This window comes from Maylandia zebra, linkage group LG18, assembly GCF_041146795.1.
Source record: "Maylandia zebra isolate NMK-2024a linkage group LG18, Mzebra_GT3a, whole genome shotgun sequence".
NCBI lineage: Eukaryota > Metazoa > Chordata > Actinopteri > Cichliformes > Cichlidae > Maylandia > Maylandia zebra.
In genome coordinates this window covers 4,482,982-4,502,540 of record NC_135184.1, presented here as the reverse complement: position 1 = coordinate 4,502,540, position 19,559 = coordinate 4,482,982, and the positions used below count along the sequence as shown (strand labels likewise).

The window sequence follows — 19,559 nt, the reverse complement described above, 5'->3', positions numbered from 1 at the left end:
TCAAAATGCCCATATATGACTTACTCTTGGAGCGAATTCAAAATGCTCTAAGATGGAAAATTGCTGTTTCCACAGCATAATTCCACTTTAGATCAATAGTATCCAACCCCACAGTGATACCATATCAATATCAAGTCAGTCTGATGTTGCCTTCCAAAATAAAAGACTTTTCAAATTGCCGATATACGACCTACTCTTTTAAAGAATTCAGAACGCTCTAAAAATGAAACTTGCTCTTTCCACAGGATGAATCCATGTTAGATCAAAAGTGTACATCCACACCATGGTACTACTTCAATTTCAAGTCATTCTGATTTTGCCTTCCAAAATAATGGCCTGTTGAAAATGCCAATAACTTACCTAACTTTCAGTGATTTCGGAATGCTCTAAAAAGGAAATTTTCTGTTTCCACAGAATAATTTCACTTTAAATCAACAGTATACAACCCCACAGAGATACGATGTTAAGATCAAGTCACTCTGATTTTGCCTTCCAAAATAAAAGTATTTTCAAATTGCCCGTAGACGACCTACTCGTTTAACAATTTCAAAATGCTCTTAAATTGAAAGATGCTGTTTCCACAGGATAATTCCACTTTAGATCAACAGTATCCAACCCGACAGTAAAACCATGTAAATTTCATGTTGGTCTGATTTCGCCTTTCAAATTAATGGCCCGTCGAATTTGTCCATATGTGATATACTCTTTCAATTATTTCAGAATGTTTTAAAAATGAAAATTGCTGTTTCAACACATATTGGGTTTTCATTTTGAAAAGCAAAATCAGACTCAATTGATTATGACAGAATTGAATCATAAAGATGATGTAAAAGGAAGCTGAAATTGCCACTAGGTTGTAATTGATAGTACATTTATATTTTAAGTCTGTGGAAAGATGTCATTCTAAATAAAGAAATTACAAAACAGCTTGCAAACCAACCATGACATCTTTCCACAGACTTAAAATAATTGCTCTGTAATTAATTGTTTTCTTTATAAATGTACAAATGAGAATAAAATCTGTGTGATAAAGGAAGGTCTGTAGACTTCTCTGTTAAGATCAGTGAAGAGAAACAACAACATACAAATACCTAAGAAAAATATTCAGTAAACATTTAGAAGATAGAGAAGTTTATGTTGTCATGTGGAGAAATTTTTCAAATAAAAATATCCATAAGCATTGATAGTCTCCATGGCTGAACAGACACAGGAAAGAGCTCCACCTATAAAACGTAAAAACATCAAGACAACATGTTGAAGATGTCGAGGTACTGCCCATAATGTTTGACTGACATCTGATTTATGTGCAGCACATAAATACCACAATAATGATGGAGAGAAACTAAAAGGGAACTAAAATACAGATTTAAACTTACAACAATATGAAAGACTTCAGTCTATTTCACTTTAATCAACTCAGCAGTGTCTCCATAATCATAGTAAAGACTCAGTCCAGCATAGAGCGGCTGAGTGAATGTGGTCTGGACTCTGTGGAGGAGAGTCATGGTTTCAGAGACGCTGTAGAAGGACAAAATACCTGCTCTGTGATCCAGGTACACTCCTACTCTGGAGGAACGAGGACCTGAGACAGGAGTTTTAATGTTGTTGTACCAAAATATATATCTGTTGTTGTAACAATCTAATGACCAAGATTTGTCATTATGTCCAAATACACATTCATTACCCCATCCTTCTCTGCTGATATTCTTGTATGCGACTGCTACATAAACTCCCCCTCTCCACTCCACCTCCCAGTAACAACGTCCAGTCAGACTCTCTCTACTCAGGACCTGACGCCTGTTAGTGAATCTGTCTGGATGATCAGAATAAGACTGTTGTTGATTCATAAATGTTGCTTTTCTGTTCCCCTCTGATAATAACAGCCATGTGTTTGCTGTGTTTGGATCCAGTGTGATTTCACATGAATATTTTAAGAATCCAGCTCTGGTCTTTGGCTCTGGTTGTGACAGTAAAACATCCACTTCAGTGACTGTCAGTGAGATGTTTGTCCGTTCCTCTCTCAGAATGTCCTGTAGTTTATCTCTGACCTCTGACACAGCTGCTGTCACATCCTCAAAGTAGCTCAGAGGACGGATATTGATGCTGGATGAGTCTGTAGACTCACTGAGTGCTGACAGTGAGGGGTAGTTGTGTAGAAACTGGATGTGATCCTCTGTGTGTGAGAGCTGCTTCAGCTCAGCATCTTTCCTCTTCAGCTCAGTGATCTCCTGCTCCAGCTTCTCCTGAAGCTCTTTGACTCGACTCACTTCAGTTTCCTGCTGGGATCTGATCTGCTGCTTCACATCAGAGCTTCTTTTCTGGATGAGATGGATCAGCTCAGTGAAGATCTTCTCACTGTGCTCCACTGTTTGATCAGCAGACTGATTGATGGCCTCCACCTCCTGTTGAAGCAGCTTCACATCTTTCTCTCTGTCCTGGATTCTCTGCTGGATGTTTTGTCGACTCACCTCCAGCTCTCTCTGCCTCTCAGTCCTTTCTGCTGCAGCTGAGACTGTGTCGTGGCCTTTATGTTCATCCACAGGGCAGAGATAACAGATACTCTGCTGATCAGTACGGCAGAACATCTTCATCACCTCATCATGACGAGAGCAGATGTTCTCCTGGAGCTTCTTGGAGGGCTCCACCAGCTTGTGTTTCTTTAATGGAGCCACATCATAATGAGGCTGAAGGTGTTTCTCACAGTAAGATGCCAGACAGACTAAACAGGACTTGAAGGCTTTTATTTTTCTTCCAGTGCAGACATCACAGGCCACATCTTCAGGTCCAGCATAGCAGTGATCAGCAGGAGCAGCTTGGAGTCCAGTCTTCTTCAGCTCCTCCACTAAAACTGCTAACATGGTGCTTTTCACCAGGACAGGCCTCGCTGTGAAAGTCTGTCTGCACTGAGGGCAGCTGTAGATTTTCTTCTTTTCCTCTTCATCCCAGAAGCTTTCAATACACTTCATGCAGTAGCTGTGTCCACAGGGAATAGTCACTGGATCCTTCAGTAGATCCAAACAGATCGAACAAGAGAAGGTTTCTCGGTCTAGCTGAACTCCTTTCTGCGCCATTTCTCCTCTCAGTGTCAGTGACTGTGTGAGTTTCACTTCCTTATTATAGAAACTGGTCTGACCTCTGATCTGAACAACATGTGTTGCTGCTGTGAATGGGGCCTGCCAGCTCTAACACATGTTGGTTACACCCATCTTCATAATGTAGATCTAAAGGGGAGGGAACACAGAAAGATATGGACAGACAGCAGGTGCTGAGCTAGAGAGCAGGAAGAAGAGGAAGGGTTTTCATGCTGTGATTCATTCCAGAAAGCAGGAAGAGGCTCTGTGTTTAATTGTTTTTTGTTCAAACCTTTAACTAAATAATATAAATGTCAATAACTGGATGCCTCTCTATTCTTTTTGTTAATCTGCTAAATGAATAGTTTGTTTCTTTTAACAATTCAAATAGCAGAAATGAACAGCTGACAGCTTGTCAGACTCAGACTGTAAACCATAGAGACAGTTTATATATACATTTAGTCAGGGCAGTGCAGAGATGTTTAAAGGGGCAGGTGCTCACAGTTAAAAAGGGCACATAGAAGCAGGCTGAAGAACAACAACCCACATTCATCAAGAATCTAATATGGAATCGCATCACACTATATCACTGTCATCAGGTGGGCACAATGCAAAGCAAACGTAGCCCATTTTTTACCTGATGGGGTACAATGTTGCTGTTTGGGGGGGTTGCTTCTGCTCTTGCTGCTGATAGTGCTGAGGGTTAGGGCACCTAGAACCTGTTAGATCAGTGAGGGGAGACGCCCTGGCAGAGAAATGAGGGATAAATCTGTGGTAGAACCCTGCCATGCCAAGAAATGATCTAAGTTGTTTCCTTGTCTGTGGCAAACTGCAGGATTCAATGGCGCTGATTTTGCTCACTTGTGGTTTTATCACCCCATTACCTATGACAAATCCCAGGTATTCAGTTTCAGCCTTGGCAAAAACACATTTTGCCGAATTAGCAGTCAGCCCAGCTTCTCTGAGACGCTCTAGTACCTTTTCTAGATGTTTGAGGTGCTCCTCCCAGGTTTGGCTGTAAATCACAATATCGTCCAGATATGCTGCCGCGAACTCTGACAAACCACACAGTACCCGATCCATCAGCCTCTGAAAGGTTGCAGGGGCTCCATGCAAACCAAAAGGCAGGACTGTGAATTGGAATAGCCCCCATGGTGTCCGGAAGGCAGTCAGTTCCCTTGAGCGCTGAGTAAGTGGCACCTGCCAATAGCCTTTGCAGAGATCTAGAGTCGTCAGGTACTGGGCTTTCCCAAGTTGCTCAATCAGATCATCAACCCTAGGTGTAGGGTATGAATCGAACTTTGAGATGGCATTCAAGTACTTGAAATCAATACAAAACCGCAGGCTACTATCCTTCTTTGGGACCAAAACCACTGGGTTGCACCACTCGCTCTTAGATGGTTCAATGATCCCTAGAGACAACATTAAATCCACCTCCTTCCTCAAAGATGTTAACAGCCGCTCTGGAATCCTATAACTCATACGTCTCACAGACGCTCCATCCTTTAATATAATGTCATGTTCAATAACATCCGTCCCCCCAGGATTCTCCTGAAACACCCCAGAGCTGCATAACTCTTTCACCTGAAGCTGTTTTTCTTCTGAAAGGTGATTAAGGTCCACCTGCTGGAGCACCCCTGAAGGAAGATACTGCTCCTCTACCTCTTCCTCCTCATGAATCTCCCTTATCAAAAGAACTTCTGCTCTCTTTGGCCTCGCCACCCACTCCTTCAGGAGATTTACATGCAAAACTCTACTGGAGCGAGAGTGACCCGGAGTTGCCAGCCGATAGGTGGTTTCTGCTGAATCTGAAAAGGTCCCTGCCATTTAGCTAACAGCTTACGGTCATCACTCGGAAGGAGTACAAGTACCTTTTGTCCAGGTTCAAATGACCTCTCCCGAGCTGACCGATCATACCAGACCTTCTGATGTTGCTGGGCAGCTCCCATATGAGCTTGGGCTAGCTCAGTCATCTTCTCAAGTCGCTCCCTCATCTGTATAACATATGAGATGACATTAGTAGCCCCTGCCCCACTTCGGTCACCCTCCCACATTTCTTTCAGCAAAGAGAGGGGCCCCCTTACTTCGTGACCATATAACAGTTCAAAAGGTGAGAAGCCAGTAGAAGCTTGGGGTACTTCTCTATACGCAAAGAGCAGATAAGGCAGCCACTGATCCCAGTCAGTACCAGTGTCATTCACAAACTTGCGCAACATCTGCTTCAGGGTCTGGTTAAAGCGCTCCGTCAGGCCATCCGTTTGAGGATGGTATGGAGTAGTCCTTAGCCCTTTGATGCCAAGAAGCTGGTGGACCTGCTTTAATAAAGTTGACATAAAATTAGTCCCACGGTCTGTCAGGATCTCACGAGGGAATCCCACCCTTGAGAAAAATTGCACCAGACAAAAAGCCACAGACTTGGCCTTTACAGATTTCAGAGGAAAAACTTCAGGGTACTTTGTGGCATAATCAGTTATTACCAGCATGTAACGGTTCCCTGCCCTGCTTTTCTCAACAGGTCCGACAACATCCATCCCCAACCGTTCAAATGGGGTGCTAATAACTGGCAAAGGCTGAAGTGGAGCCCTGGAGGGGGTTTTGATGGAAGTCTTTTGGCACTGAGGGCAGCTTTTACAAAATTGGGCCACGTCAGCACGCAGGCCCGGCCAGTGGAAATACTTCCTAATGCGAGCCATGGTTTTATGCTTCCCTAAATGTCCTGCCCACGGCACAGAGTGCCCCAAATTCAGTACCACCTCCCTGACTCCACTAGGAACCATCAGCTGTACCTGTGATCTTTGCCGGCGATAAAGAATGCCATCTTTCAGAAAAAATTCCTCACTGCTGTTAATATCTGGTTCCATCTCATGTCCTTGTTTTTTGGCTTTCTGAAAAAAGGGTGCTAATACTGGATCATTGTGTTGCATCTCAGTGATATTAGCTGGGACTTTAAAGTCCAAAGGCATCTCAGGTTCACAGACGGGAGATGCTTTCACAATAGTATGATGAAACTTCTCTCGCCTCCTCTCCCTGCGGGACTTGCGCAATTTCCCAGGTGCCGTCTCTAATTCTGCCTCATAAAATGGCAGAGCACTAAGGGTCTGAGTGGCATCTGCTGGCTTCCTAGCTTGAGCCCTAGTTACTGCAACATTGCATGTGTGGCTATAATCCAAAAGGTCAAACAGCACAGGTAGATCTCGGCCTAATATAACAGGGAATGGCAAATTATCCGCAACCCCAATATTCAGGAGATAAACCTGTCCTTGCACCTTGATGTATAGATCCGCTGTTGGATAAGGCTTTTCATCTCCATGAACACAACAAACAGGAATCGTTTCAGTCATATTAATACTATTTAAGGGGACAAACTGTCTGTGTACAAGAGTCTGTGTACTACCTGTATCAATTAGTGCCTTTAATGTATCACCATTAATCTCAACTGATGTCATCTTTAACCCTCTGTCTAATTTTATCTCAGTTATCATGGCTTCGGGGCACAAAGCACATTTGGGTTAATTTAGCTGAGTTTTCAGGGCACATGGGCTTTGTATGACCTTCCATACCACAAAGATAGCATACCAAGGTTTTGGCCGGGGACTTCAAAGACCCATCGGGTGAATGGCTATATGAAGCCCTACTCACATTGGCAGCTCGTCTCTGCGGGAGTGATTTCCGGCTGTCCTTCGTTTTCCAAGTCATAAAGCTCCAAGGCTGTCCCTTTTTCCGTGCCGCCACAAAAACATCAGCCAGCTTTGCAGCCTCTGCAGCAGAGGGTGGATTATGCTCTTTTATCCACACCTGCAACTCAGGAGATAGCATTCGTAAATATTGCTCAAGAATGATGATTTCCCCAATGTCCTGAACGGTTTTATCTTCAGGGTGGACCCATTTTACATAAAGCTCCTTCAGCCGTGCATACAACTCTTTAGGGCTTTCTGCAGGGTTTACATCAAGAGATCGAAATCTCTGCCTATAGGTCTCAGGATTGATATCATGTTTATAAAGAATAGCTGCCTTAACCTTATCATAATCCAAAGAATCATCAACATCCATATGTACATATGCACCTCTTGCTTTGCCCGTAAGCAGCGGTACAAGGTGAAAAACCCAATCATGTCTCCGCCACCGACAGGCCAGTGCAATGCATTCGAAGGTAATCAAAAAATGTTCAATATCATCCTCGTTGGTAAGTTTTTGCAACTTAGGCTCCAGAAAATGGGACTGACCTGATAAACCAGTAGCTGATATACTAGGACCAGCTTGAGGAACAATGTCGTCATCTAGAGATTCTGGATCAGGTGATTCAGCTGCCTGACCTTCAGGCACTGGAGAAGTGCGGGCTTGTACTTCTACCTGTAACAACTGAAACTGGTGTTGAAGTGCTTTAAAATGTTCTTCTTGCTTTGCACTTTCCTCCTTCTGTTTAACCTCTCTGGCCTCCTGCTGCCCCATATGTGAACGGAGAAGAGAGATCAGATCCGATATCGTTGGTTCCCTACCTCGGCCCTCAGTGCTGTCTACCCCTCCAGAAGTTCCATTCTCCTCCTGTTCTCCATCGACTTGTCCTTCTGAGCCCATTTGCTGGCTTGGTACATCTCCTCGGACTGCTCTCGCACTCCGTGCTCCTCTGCATGGTTTGATAAGGAGTGGGGGGGAAAGAGAAAAAAAACAAAAAAAACCTGTGCCTTTTTTGTGTGTGTATTTTTTCTTTTACACTGGCTGAATCCCACTGCTGCCACCAATTGTCATGATCCAAGCCGCCAGGAACACACAGGCACAAATGTAATCTTCAAAAAAATGGGTTTTATTATACCCCAAAAAGGACAAAATGATTACAAAAATTCAAAATAACAAAAAATAAAGTTTGTAAGAACCAAGTGGGCCCATAAAAGAGGTTACCTTAACAGACCGCTACTCAAAAATCACTTAACAAAAACATAACTCAAACTGACCTGCCCAAATGAGAAACAGCTCCAGTTATATAGCAAATGAATAAACCATTATATAAACCAAAGGTGAAAACTAAAGGGATAACAGATAACCATCATTCAAGAAGAACCCCATTCCCCCTGCATGATCACAATAGATGGTCCAGTCCACTTTATTGGCTTCTGCATTTAAACCAGCTCCACCCTCAGCCTCCTCTTTCAGCCAAACCAGGAAGGACTGGAGCGGAGGTCAGGTAACTGAGAAAGAGCAGAAATATAATCAATATAACATACCTATATAAAATAACAAACAATGCAAAGCAAAGTCTATGCTAGTGATGGGCAGATGAAGCTTCGTGAAGCACTGAAGCTTTTCATCCAATTGGTTCACCCCAGCGCAAAGCTTCTTGAAGCTTCATTTGCTCTAGTAGGACACCTACTGGACGTAAAAATAATAGCTGGCATGAATTTGAAGAGTGTGGCCTTTTGCACACAGCCTGTAAATGTCAACAACAAAAGGAGTGTGTAAAACATGTATATTGTAGTGATGGCAGTATACTGTGTATATTTATACTGGCAGTATGGAAAATGATTATTTGGAAATGCTTAAAATGCAAATGATCATTTACTGTGAGGTGAGGTGTGGTTGGGGTGTGGACAGTGGTTGTGCGGTTGTAACGTTGAGGTATGGACAGCTACACAGTCCTGCCTGTTCACATTTTATTCTGTAAAAACTAAATTTTCACTGCTTTTATGACCTTTTTAGTGGGGAGAACATAGCTAGGATTTAATGATTTAACACATCTTTTGAATCCTTTGTCCTCCACAATGCTAAATGGCTGGGAGTCCTCAATCACCATGCTGACCAGGTCTTCATCTATTTGAGATTGTTCTCCTGAGGAAAGACAATAAAGACAAAGCACAAATATAAATATCACACATGTAACTTATTACAGTTGTATAATATTGTTATATCATTTAGTAACATTACTGCATCCTATATTATCATGGCATTTGATGGCTCACCTGGTCTTGCTCCACAATCGGTGTCCCCCTTATTCTCATGCAAAGCTCTGTAGTGCCTAAGCATGGATGAGGTGTTGCTGTTATATCCCAGCTCCCTGGCACATAGCAAACACTTCACCTTGTACAAAAGTACAGACAGCTTAACATAAATTGTATTGCAGCATCAGTATTATGAAAATACATCTTCTGTAGAAATACCTTGTTGGGAGGAATAAGATCAAAATGTTCCCACACAGGGGAGGACATCCTCCTCTTCTTAGCTGGCTCCATTCTCTCCTGACTTTCTCTCCTCACTCTCATAAACCTCCAAACTGTCTCCAAACTCTCACTAACCGCAACTCTCCATCAAACACCTACATTTTGAATGAAGTCTGAGGGTTTATATCGCTGTCATATCTCGCGGCAAAGTTCGAACCACTTCATGAACCAGTCACGTGGTACAGCCGGGCAGCGAGGCTTCGGACGTCATCATTTTCAGCTCCTCCCATAAATGAAGCAAGCCTCGATACGCGCATCGCGGAAACGCCCCCTCAATTACCCGACTCGATACAGAACGTCCCATCACTACAGGTAACCTCAAAACGTCAAATTAGTTAACTTATGATCACAGAAACTTTAAAGCATAACGTAAACATAAGACAAAAGACCAAATGAATATTACTAAGTGTCTCAGTTGTGTGGTTGCATGCACCCATCACAGTGACCATCACAGTTTTACACACCTGTTCTGTATGACTTTGTCTCAGGTTTGCGGTGATATCCAGCACTCTGAGCTGATGGCAGATCTGGTCAGTCCACAGTAGCTTCAACCACTAAATTATCTCTAACACATCACCAAACCAAAGTCTTCCTGCTAAGAGTACATCAAAGGTGAAAAGCGAGCCTAGAATGTCATCATTTCTGCTCTCCTCTTTCTTCTTCTTCTACTTCTGGACCGCACACATCTGTCGCTGCCCTACTCAGGTCGATCTAATGAAAATCAGCCAGAAATAATAATCAGAAATCCAAATGTAGAATTTATAGTTCCCCATTGATGCAATTTGGTTATTAAATTTAAGAAGCAGTCTGTAATGCTCACCCCAGCATAGTTGAAGCAGATCATCAAAGCATGCTGAACACTTTCTACCATTCCACATGTGCATTTTCTATCCAGGTACTCAACAGCACCAAACCATAATTGTGAATCCATGGCTTTGATCTGGTGAAAATCACCCTACCCCTACTGTTCATCTTTACACACAACAGATGGTGTTTCTGTATCTTAATATATGACTGAATGAAAAGTAATGACAACCGTTATTTTCAATCTTCCATTGCTTCTACCTGTTGTTTCTCTGTATTATTGTCGGATCTTTACCTTCAAATAAAGTGCCTTCAATATAAACTGCCTTGAGGTAACTTGTTGTAATTTGGTGTTTTATTAAGAAAATTGAACTATTGTGGCAGAAAAGTTGGATGCAAACCAAGACTAAAAGTCCTCAGGCAGGAGTCATAGCTGGGCTTTAGCATCTGGGTCACCCACTTTACCCAGGGAGCTAAACCAGCATCTCCAACAGGTGATTTGTTTGTCTGGCAGTTTCAGGCTGGGAAAGCTTGTTAAACTTTAACAAAACATTATTTGGCACCAACGTGAATGATTTGGGTCATGTTTATCACGTCTGAGTCAGGGAGCAAAGGTCACCTCCTTTATGCAGGATTTCACCTTATGCCAACAGGGGAAAAAAATCACGAGTTCTTAAACAAGCTGTAGGTCATGTTACTACACACATTTCAATATGTAAGCATTTCATCATGTTTTAGAGTCTCAGAGTTATTTCAGCCTCATCTTCACATATTTTCACAAATATTCACATTATCTCCGAGATCCAGTTGTGAAATTTTTTCCCTCAGTGTAACCGATTGCAACACAACAAATGACTGACCAGTGATTAGTGTTTTACAGTGATTACGACAGACAGCCTGTTTCTGCCACTGCTGCCAAGCATTTGCTCTTTTCAGCTTGTTCAATTGTGGAGGTTTTTACATTCTTTACCTTACAATATAAAGCACCTTGAGGCAACTGTTGTTTTTTGGCACTATATATAAATATAAATGAATTGAACTGGTAGCAACTTTATGAATGAGAAAATGAAAACAAGTGTCAGTCAGCTGGTTCATGTCCAGCAGGTGGGGAGGAATCAGTGAGTCTGTTACTCCAGTTACTTACTGAGAGGTAAAGTTAAAGAAAACGAGTTTCCTTCATCGCACTAAACCTGCCCACTAAACATGACCCTGAATGAACCCATATGTAAAGGACTGTAGGTTTTAAGCAGGCTCAGGTAATGGCAACACAATAGATGAGGAAAGTGGGGGAACTCTGACGACATCTAGTGGACATCTTGAAGATGACGGGTCTGAACAGAGAGCAATGCAGGTCTGTGGAGAAGATTGCAGCACACTGTGAAATATGAACTATGAATAATATCTACATCTGTAATGATGTAATCAAAATAGGCTCCATGTAGTTCAAGTTCTGTTACTGTACTTATGAAGCAAACTGCACACACAGAGTTGGCAAACATTGAGTTTACTTGCATTTAGGCAAAATGATATAAACACTTATCATGAGCCAATATAGCACATTTAACTGCTTTTATTTAGCAGGGATTACACAATACACAAAATTAGTCACAAACATTTTTAATCAAATCTTGCAACATGTTGCTAAGAAGAACCAGGACAACCAGGTCAAAGCCATACTGAAGTATAACCTTCATTAACATAAATCACAAAGAAAACATATTTAAATAAAAATTGTATACTTGTCTTGAACTTTTTTAAATCTTTAGTCCTGTGTATCAAAACTTATTTATTGGCTGATAAAAAGGAATCACATCATGGTTGTTACAAGGAACAAGTGATGAAAAACTCATTTTCATGTTTGTTTTCTTCTATACTGAAGAAGAAATACAAGTTTCTGTGGTAAATATTAAAAGAGCATCCATGTTCAATAAATATTTGTGTCACCTTTAAAGACCAATAAAAAAAATATCAAACTTAGAGAAACATAAAGTCAGGGCTGGAACAAACAACATAGAGTGCCCTTCACTGCTGTGGACAGGAAATGTACCGTGACTTGGAGCATGAGGTCATTTTCTACCTCGGGTGCTGCAGTGATTTGGTTTGTCACTCAGGTGGATCCTTAGATGAAAATTCAGTCCTGATTTCCAACTGAATCTTTCCCCACAGGAGCTACAAATATATGGTTTCTCACCTGTGTGGATCCTTCTGTGACTTTTCATAGTCGACAAGTCTCTAAACTCTTTCCTACAGACGTTGCAAGAATACGCTTTCTCACCGGTGTGGATTCTCAAATGAGTTTCTAGTCCTGATTTCTTACCAAATCTTTTCCCACATGTGCTACAGAAATACGGCTTCTCGCCTGTGTGGATTCTCACGTGACTTTCAAATCCGGATTTCTTATTAAATCTTTTCCCACAGGTGATGCAAAAATATGGCTTCTCGCCTGTGTGGATCCTTACGTGAGTTTCCAATCCTGATTTCCAAATGAATCTTTTCCCACAGGTGCTACAAGAATGTGGCTTCTCACTTGTGTGAACTCTCATGTGTCTCGTCAGGTTGGATTTACACTGAAAAGTTTTTCCACAAGTGTCACAGCTTACAGATTTTTTACTTGTATCAGTTTCACTCCGAGACTTATCTGTTCGGTTTTTGTGACGTCTCCTTTTCTTCAGCTCCGCATTTCTAGTTGATCCCGAGTCCACATGCTGGTTTTCTTCCTGTTCCTCAAGCTCTGGTTCAGGAAAGTTAAGAGCAAGGAGCTGGTCATCGTTTGGTTCTGATTCACTGAGGTCACTTTCCTCAAAACTAGAAGTCACCATAAAACTATTGATCTCCTGCTTCAGTACAATCTCCTCCAGCTCCTGACTGGTGCAGAGTTCCTCCTGTTCCTCTTTAATCTGTGGAGGATCTGGGTCCTCCTGGTCCAGACTTGAGTTCCTCTCCTGCTGATTGGCGACAAACTCCTCCTCCTTACAGGCAGTTTGCTGGTGGAGGTCTAAACGAACAATAAAAAAAATGTAATTATAGAAAAACACTTCTGAGAAGATAAAGTTTTAGTTAAAGTCTGTAATGAGGGCATGTTGCTCACATTTGCAGGTGAAATTAAAAGTGTGTAAAAATGAAGTTATTTGTGCACTCTGATGCAAATGAGAACTTGAGTTCTGACATTTTTCAGCAACATTAAGAGTAAAAAAAACCTTTCAAACAAAAAAGAACTCACTTATTACTGACTGACTGATGATCTATTTTGGAGTTGATCTCGAAACTGATCTACATCTTGATATTTTTCAAAATAATCTTCACTATTGGGGGTGGCTGTAGCTCAGGCGGTAGAGCAGATCATCTACTGATCGGTTCGATTCCCGGCTTCACCTAGTCTGCATTTCAAATATCCTTGGGCAAGATACTAACTCCAAGTTGCCTCAAGTTGCTCTTTGATCTGTGGAATGTGTGTCTGAATGTTGGTAGAAAGCACTAAGAAAAATGTGCTTGTGCGAATGGGAGTGAGTGGGTGAATGCACAAGTTTTGTAAAGCGCTTTGAGTGCTCAAGATTGAGTAGAAAAGCGCTATATAAGAACCAGTCCATTTAAAACTCCCTGTCATGTTTTCACGAATACACATTAAATAGATCTGACTGATACAAACTGTAGGTTTAATATTAATGTTAACACTTCAGAAAAGCGATTACAGTTTTACCGCTGGTCTGTAAATCTTTCTCAGGTTTCCAGATGTTATGCAGCTGTCTGAGCCGCTCTTCCCCGCTCCAGACGACGATGCCTTCATCCTCGTGTTTCACTACAAGCTGTTCTCCCTCTTGACTGATGCAGAGTTCCTCCTGTTCCTCTTTGATCTGTGGGGGATCTGTGTCCTCCTGGTCCAGATTGAAGTTCCTCTCCTGCTTCCAGACCTGCTGGCCAGCCAGATCTTCCTCCTCCTTACACTTCATGTTGATGTGGGACTTGAGGAACAAAGTAAAAAGAAAAAGATTAGACAGGTAAAGGTGCAGCCTCAGTCAGCAGGGCTGTACACTGTGAGCATGTTGCTCACATATGTGAGAGAGGTTTGTACAAATGTTTCAGAAGCACCATGTGACTCCCTCTCTTTGTTGGAAAGTCTTATTAATTCACTTTATAACTATTACTTTGAAGATAAATTTCTACCATCACAAAAATATTATGACCTCTTTAAAAACAAACAACGGCAACTACATGACTTAAATTCCATGTTTAGATGAAGGTAATGGTCAATGCCTTTTGACAGGGGAAAAACCTCCACACAGAAGAATCTTACTTGGCTGAATCATAAATTATTCACCATGATTAAAACTGCAGATGAGCAATAATCTGCATTTTATTTTAGCCAAAGAGGAATGTTTCTGTTTGTCTGTGATCTGACTTTTTCTGCTGGGTCCAAATTTCATTTTATCCTGTGTAAGTTTGTTTTTCTTCCTGTTAACTAGCAAAGTCAAAATCACCTTGATTAATTTAACTTTAATTCAATTATAAATGTAATCATTTTATTGAACAATTAATTTCATTTCAATGAAAAACAATTACTTAAAAGAAAGAGATTAAGTTGGAGAGAGACATGTGGCCATCTTTTAGTGAGTTAGACCCTGATTAAGGGGTATTTTTAAAAGTAAAGCCCATCTCTCAAAGTCCCTGCCGGCCTGCCTCCACCTCGGGAAGTCTGTGGGTGCAGACGGAGGTGAGGAGCACCACAGGCGGCAGAGAACTGTCTGTAGCCCCGGAGTGAGGCGTCGTGAACCGAAGCAGACAGCGAACTGTGGCACAGTGCAGAAAACCGAAGCTTTCCCTCCCTGTTTGGTTTTGATGTGTCTCATGAAAGTCTATTGTTAAAAGTTGACCTTTAAAAAAAACGGACGCACTTGTTTGATTAGCTGCTCTCTGATTTTAGCCTGTTAGCTTACAGACTGAGCTCAGATCGTTCCTGTGTTAGTTCATTGAGAACATCACAGTTTTACATACCTGCTGCGTGACTTCATCTCGGGTCTCCGGCTGATATACAGCAGTCTGAGCCAGTGGCGGATCTCATCATCCTGGACGACTGTTTTTAATGTTTTTAACCACGGAGATTTCTTCTGCATCATCAGTCTCTCATTGTTAAACTCTCCCAGAAACTGAAGACAGTTGTGCCATTTCCGCGCTTCTTCTTCTTCTATTGAGTAGACGGCAGACTACACATGTCCAAGGGTAATACTGTCCTCCTCAGGCCATTGGCATCAAGTCAAAGCCTTAAAGTCTGGTACTTTGCGCATGGTCATTTTTTACGAACAGCAGAATCACAAGACAAAGCGTGCCAATGTTTATACTTTTCACTGTGACTGCCAAATAGATGAAAAAGTAGATGTTAAAAAACAACTTATAGTTTTGTCATTGGGCTGGTAGAAAGCTATGAGTTTCTGTCCCTTTGTCTGACCTTAGAGACTTATTTTAAAAGGAAACATTACAATCCTTTAAAGCAAGTATTTTCACCTCTGTTCCCCCCTCTGTACTTAGCTTTTTTGTTGTCATGTCAGTAATTGTCCAGTTGATGGCTCCCTTGGATCACAAGCCTGTCTCATGAGTCCAAGTGAATATATTCTTAATAAACAGCTTTGAAGAATTTGTGACCAACTTTGTTTAATTCGGAACATCATCATCATGAGTCAAACTCACTCTTGGATCTACAAAATATTTAACAAAAACAAACATCACTGAATCATAAGGTATTTGCTCCAACTCTTAGTCCAGAAACACATGAGTGAACTAGATCAGCTGCTCCTCCAGTTCAGCTGTGGATTTATATCATTATTTATATTTGTAAAGTGGATATGCAGTTTTTCAGTACTAATATAAGCATTTTATATCATTGCTTTATTGACAGATGTTTGGTGTTCAAGGTCAGGCATCAGTTTGAAAAAAACAAACAAACACACTGAGTTGAACTTGAACTTCCTACTGACAAAAACTAAAATTGGTGCAAAAATAACCAGAAACATATAAGAAGCATCCTGGAGGTGCTGCAGACAAGATAGGACCAATAACATGTCAACAGGAAATCCTTTTTACTAATTTGTTTATTTCTTTTTAGATTTTTACTCTCCATTTTAAGCCATGATGTTTGCTGATACTGTGTTCCTACTGTTTGTTCTCATTAATAGTTCTGTTTTTAACATTCTGTGCTGAAGCTGGAGGAAATGTTTCTACAGTGTCAGATGATACAGCTCCAAACTAAATAAGTGACTAACTAACGATGCTTTAATACACTTTACTATAAATTATGATATAGTGCACTTTCTTAAAATTTCTTATTGCTCTGTAATTAATTGTTTTCTTTATAAATGTACAAATGAGAATAAAATCTGTGTGATAAAGGAAGGTCTGTAGACTTCTCTGTTAAGATCAGTGAAGAGAAACAACAACATACAAATACCTAAGAAAAATATTCAGTAAACATTTAGAAGATAGAGAAGTTTATGTTGTCATGTGGAGAAATTTTTCAAATAAAAATATCCATAAGCATTGATAGTCTCCATGGCTGAACAGACACAGGAAAGAGCTCCACCTATAAAACGTAAAAACATCAAGACAACATGTTGAAGATGTCGAGGTACTGCCCATAATGTTTGACTGACATCTGATTTATGTGCAGCACATAAATACCACAATAATGATGGAGAGAAACTAAAAGGGAACTAAAATACAGATTTAAACTTACAACAATATGAAAGACTTCAGTCTATTTCACTTTAATCAACTCAGCTGTGGTTCCATAATAATAGTAAAACCAGAGTCCAGCATAGAGCGGCTGAGTGAATGTGGTCTGGACTCTGTGGAGGAGAGTCATGGTTTCAGAGACGCTGTAGAAGGACAAAATACCTGCTCTGTGATCCAGGTACACTCCTACTCTGGAGGAACGAGGACCTGAGACACGAGTTTCAATGTTGTTGTACCAAAATATATATCTGTTGTTGTTACAATATAATGACCAAGATTTGTCATTATGTCCAAATCTACATTCATTCCCTCCTTCTCTGCTGATATTCTTGTATGCGACTGCTACATAAACTCCTATCCCTCTCCACTCCACCTCCCAGTAACAACGTCCAGTCAGACTCTCTCTACTCAGGACCTGATACCATACAGTGAATCTGTCTGGATGATCAGAATAAGACTGTTGTTGTTCCATAAATGTTACTTTTCTGTTCCCCTCTGATAATAACAGCTGTTTGTGTGCTGTGTTTGGATCCAGTGTGATTTCACATGAATATTTTAAGAATCCAGCTCTGGTCTTTGGCTCTGGTTGTGACAGTAAAACATCCACTTCAGTGACTGTCAGTGAGATGTTTGTCCATTCCTCTCTCAGAATGTCCTGTAGTTTATCTCTGACCTCTGACACAGCTGCTGTCACATCCTCAAAGTAGCTCAGAGGACGGATATTGATGCTGGATGAGTCTGTAGACTCACTGAGTGCTGACAGTGAGGGGTAGTTGTGTAGAAACTGGATGTGATCCTCTGTGTGTGAGAGCTGCTTCAGCTCAGCATCTTTCCTCTTCAGCTCAGTGATCTCCTGCTCCAGCTTCTCCTGAAGCTCTTTGACTCGACTCACTTCAGTTTCCTGCTGGGATCTGATCTGCTGCTTCACATCAGAGCTTCTTTTCTGGATGAGATGGATCAGCTCAGTGAAGATCTTCTCACTGTGCTCCACTGTTTGATCAGCAGACTGATTGATGGCCTCCACCTCCTGTTGAAGCAGCTTCACATCTTTCTCTCTGTCCTGGATTCTCTGCTGGATGTTTTGTCGACTCACCTCCAGCTCTCTCTGCCTCTCAGTCCTTTCTGCTGCAGCTGAGACTGTGTCGTGGCCTTTATGTTCATCCACAGAGCAGAGATAACAGATACTCTGCTGATCAGTACGGCAGAACATCTTCATCACCTCATCATGACGAGAGCAGATCTTCTCCTGGAGCTTCTTGGAGGGCTCCACCAGCTTGTGTTTCTTTAATTGAACCACATCATAATGAGGCTGAAGGTGTTTCTCACAGTAAGAGACCAAACACATCAAACAGGACTTCATTGCTTTGATTTTTCTTCCAGTGCAGACATCACAGGCCACATCTTCAGGTCCAGCATAGCAGTGATCAGCAGGAGCAGCTTGGAGTCCAGTCTTCTTCAGCTCGTCCACTAAAACTGCTAACATGGTGTTTTTCACCAGGACAGGCCTCGCTGTGAAAGTCTGTCTGCACTGAGGGCAGCTGTAGATTTTCTTCTTTTCCTCTTCATCCCAGAAGCTTTCAATACACTTCATGCAGTAGCTGTGTCCACAGGGAATAGCCACCGGATTCTTCAGTAGATCCAAACAGATCGAACAAGAGAAGGTTTCTCGATCCAGCTGAACACTTTTCTGCGCCATTTCACCCAACAGTGTCAGTGACTGTGTGAGTTTCACTTCCTCAGAACTGAAACTGCTCTGATCTAAACAACATAGGTTTCTGTAGCGAATGGGATCTGTCAGCTCTTATACGTCACCACATGTTGGTTGCACCCATCTTCAAACTGCAGATCAGAAGGGGAGGGAACAAGGGAACATGTGGACAGAGAGGAGGTGCTGAGTTAGAGAGCAGGAAGAGGGAGGGTTATCAGACACTAATTCAATCCTGGAACATGTGAGCCTGTGAGTTTTTCATTTAAAAATAGCACTGCTCAGCCTTTAAAGTTGTTAAATAAACGTAACATTTAAAAGACAATCTTTTTATGTAAATTAGTTTAAATTATCATTTTAGTCATTACAGGATATCAAATACTGCAGCTGAACTAAGAAATTGTTGTAGAAAAAAGCAATAAAAGGTCGTTCCCCCTCTGTCCCCTCCTGGTCACCTGTGCCTCAATTTTATGAGATGAGATGGATCAGCTCAGTGAAGATCTTCTCACTGTGCTCACTGTTTTATCAGCAGACTGATTTTATTCCACAACCTAGACATCCACATTACTCACACTCTCATAACACATACATATAGGGCCTTGGGATCGGGCATGTTATACGGTGTCCAGAGGACAGTCTTTGTATTCAACCTCACCTCTGGCGCCGGTGCCCACCTCTCAGTTTTAAATGCATGTAGACATTGAGGGTTCTCAGGAGGGGCCGTGCTGTACAGTACATGTACAGTGTCCATTTGTGTCTGTATCCAGGTTGGATGAGCGCCGAGTATTTGTATATGTGTGCATGAGGGTGGGAATGCATGTTTGGGTCTGTGTGTGCCTAGTCTTAGACTCCACCCCCTTGGAACATCTCAGGCCCTCCAAGGTATGGAGGCTTATTTCCCCTCACCACACTCCCTGGTTGATGAACTCAGACATCGGTGCATACTTGGTGTCCAGGGTTGGGCGCTCAGGTCTGTACCAGCTCACTGCTGGTACGGCTGCTCTGTGGGGCCTGGTGCCTGTGGCTCGGTCGGGCCCCTTGCGGGGGCTC

The 19,559-nt window shown here is 41.8% G+C and overlaps 3 protein-coding genes and 1 long non-coding RNA gene across 5 annotated transcripts; all 4 read right to left on the bottom strand.

The window, feature by feature from the left end:
• Window positions 1-1,114: 1,114 nt before the first annotated feature.
• Window positions 1,115-3,109, bottom strand: LOC112436402 (tripartite motif-containing protein 16-like). The gene has a single exon (XM_024805961.2). The coding sequence runs from the start codon at window positions 3,069-3,071 to the stop codon at window positions 1,398-1,400; it is 1,674 nt and encodes a 557-aa protein (XP_024661729.2). The 5' UTR covers window positions 3,072-3,109; the 3' UTR covers window positions 1,115-1,397.
• Window positions 3,110-7,851: 4,742 nt separating this feature from the next.
• On the bottom strand, window positions 7,852-9,543 carry LOC143413744 (uncharacterized). The gene is made up of 3 exons (XR_013094360.1): window positions 9,221-9,543; window positions 9,023-9,140; window positions 7,852-8,891 (listed from the first exon to the last, which is right to left on the bottom strand). It is a non-coding gene; the product is annotated as an uncharacterized LOC143413744 (long non-coding RNA).
• A 2,029-nt stretch (window positions 9,544-11,572) lies between these two features.
• On the bottom strand, window positions 11,573-15,579 carry LOC112431535 (uncharacterized). Of its 2 annotated transcripts, XM_076877133.1 has the most exons (4): window positions 15,074-15,579; window positions 13,782-14,043; window positions 12,503-13,079; window positions 11,573-12,418 (listed from the first exon to the last, which is right to left on the bottom strand). In XM_076877133.1, exons 2-4 carry the CDS (start codon window positions 14,029-14,031, stop codon window positions 12,151-12,153), a joined length of 1,095 nt encoding a protein of 364 aa, XP_076733248.1. In that variant the 5' UTR covers window positions 14,032-14,043; window positions 15,074-15,579; the 3' UTR covers window positions 11,573-12,150. The 2 variants fall into 2 exon arrangements, with proteins under 2 accessions (XP_076733248.1, XP_076733247.1); XM_076877132.1 differs by having other exon boundaries at window positions 11,573-13,079.
• Window positions 15,580-15,942: 363 nt separating this feature from the next.
• On the bottom strand, window positions 15,943-19,323 carry LOC112431531 (tripartite motif-containing protein 16-like). The gene has a single exon (XM_024800152.2). The coding sequence runs from the start codon at window positions 18,498-18,500 to the stop codon at window positions 16,827-16,829; it is 1,674 nt and encodes a 557-aa protein (XP_024655920.2). The 5' UTR covers window positions 18,501-19,323; the 3' UTR covers window positions 15,943-16,826.
• Between the last annotated feature and the right edge of the window lie 236 nt (window positions 19,324-19,559).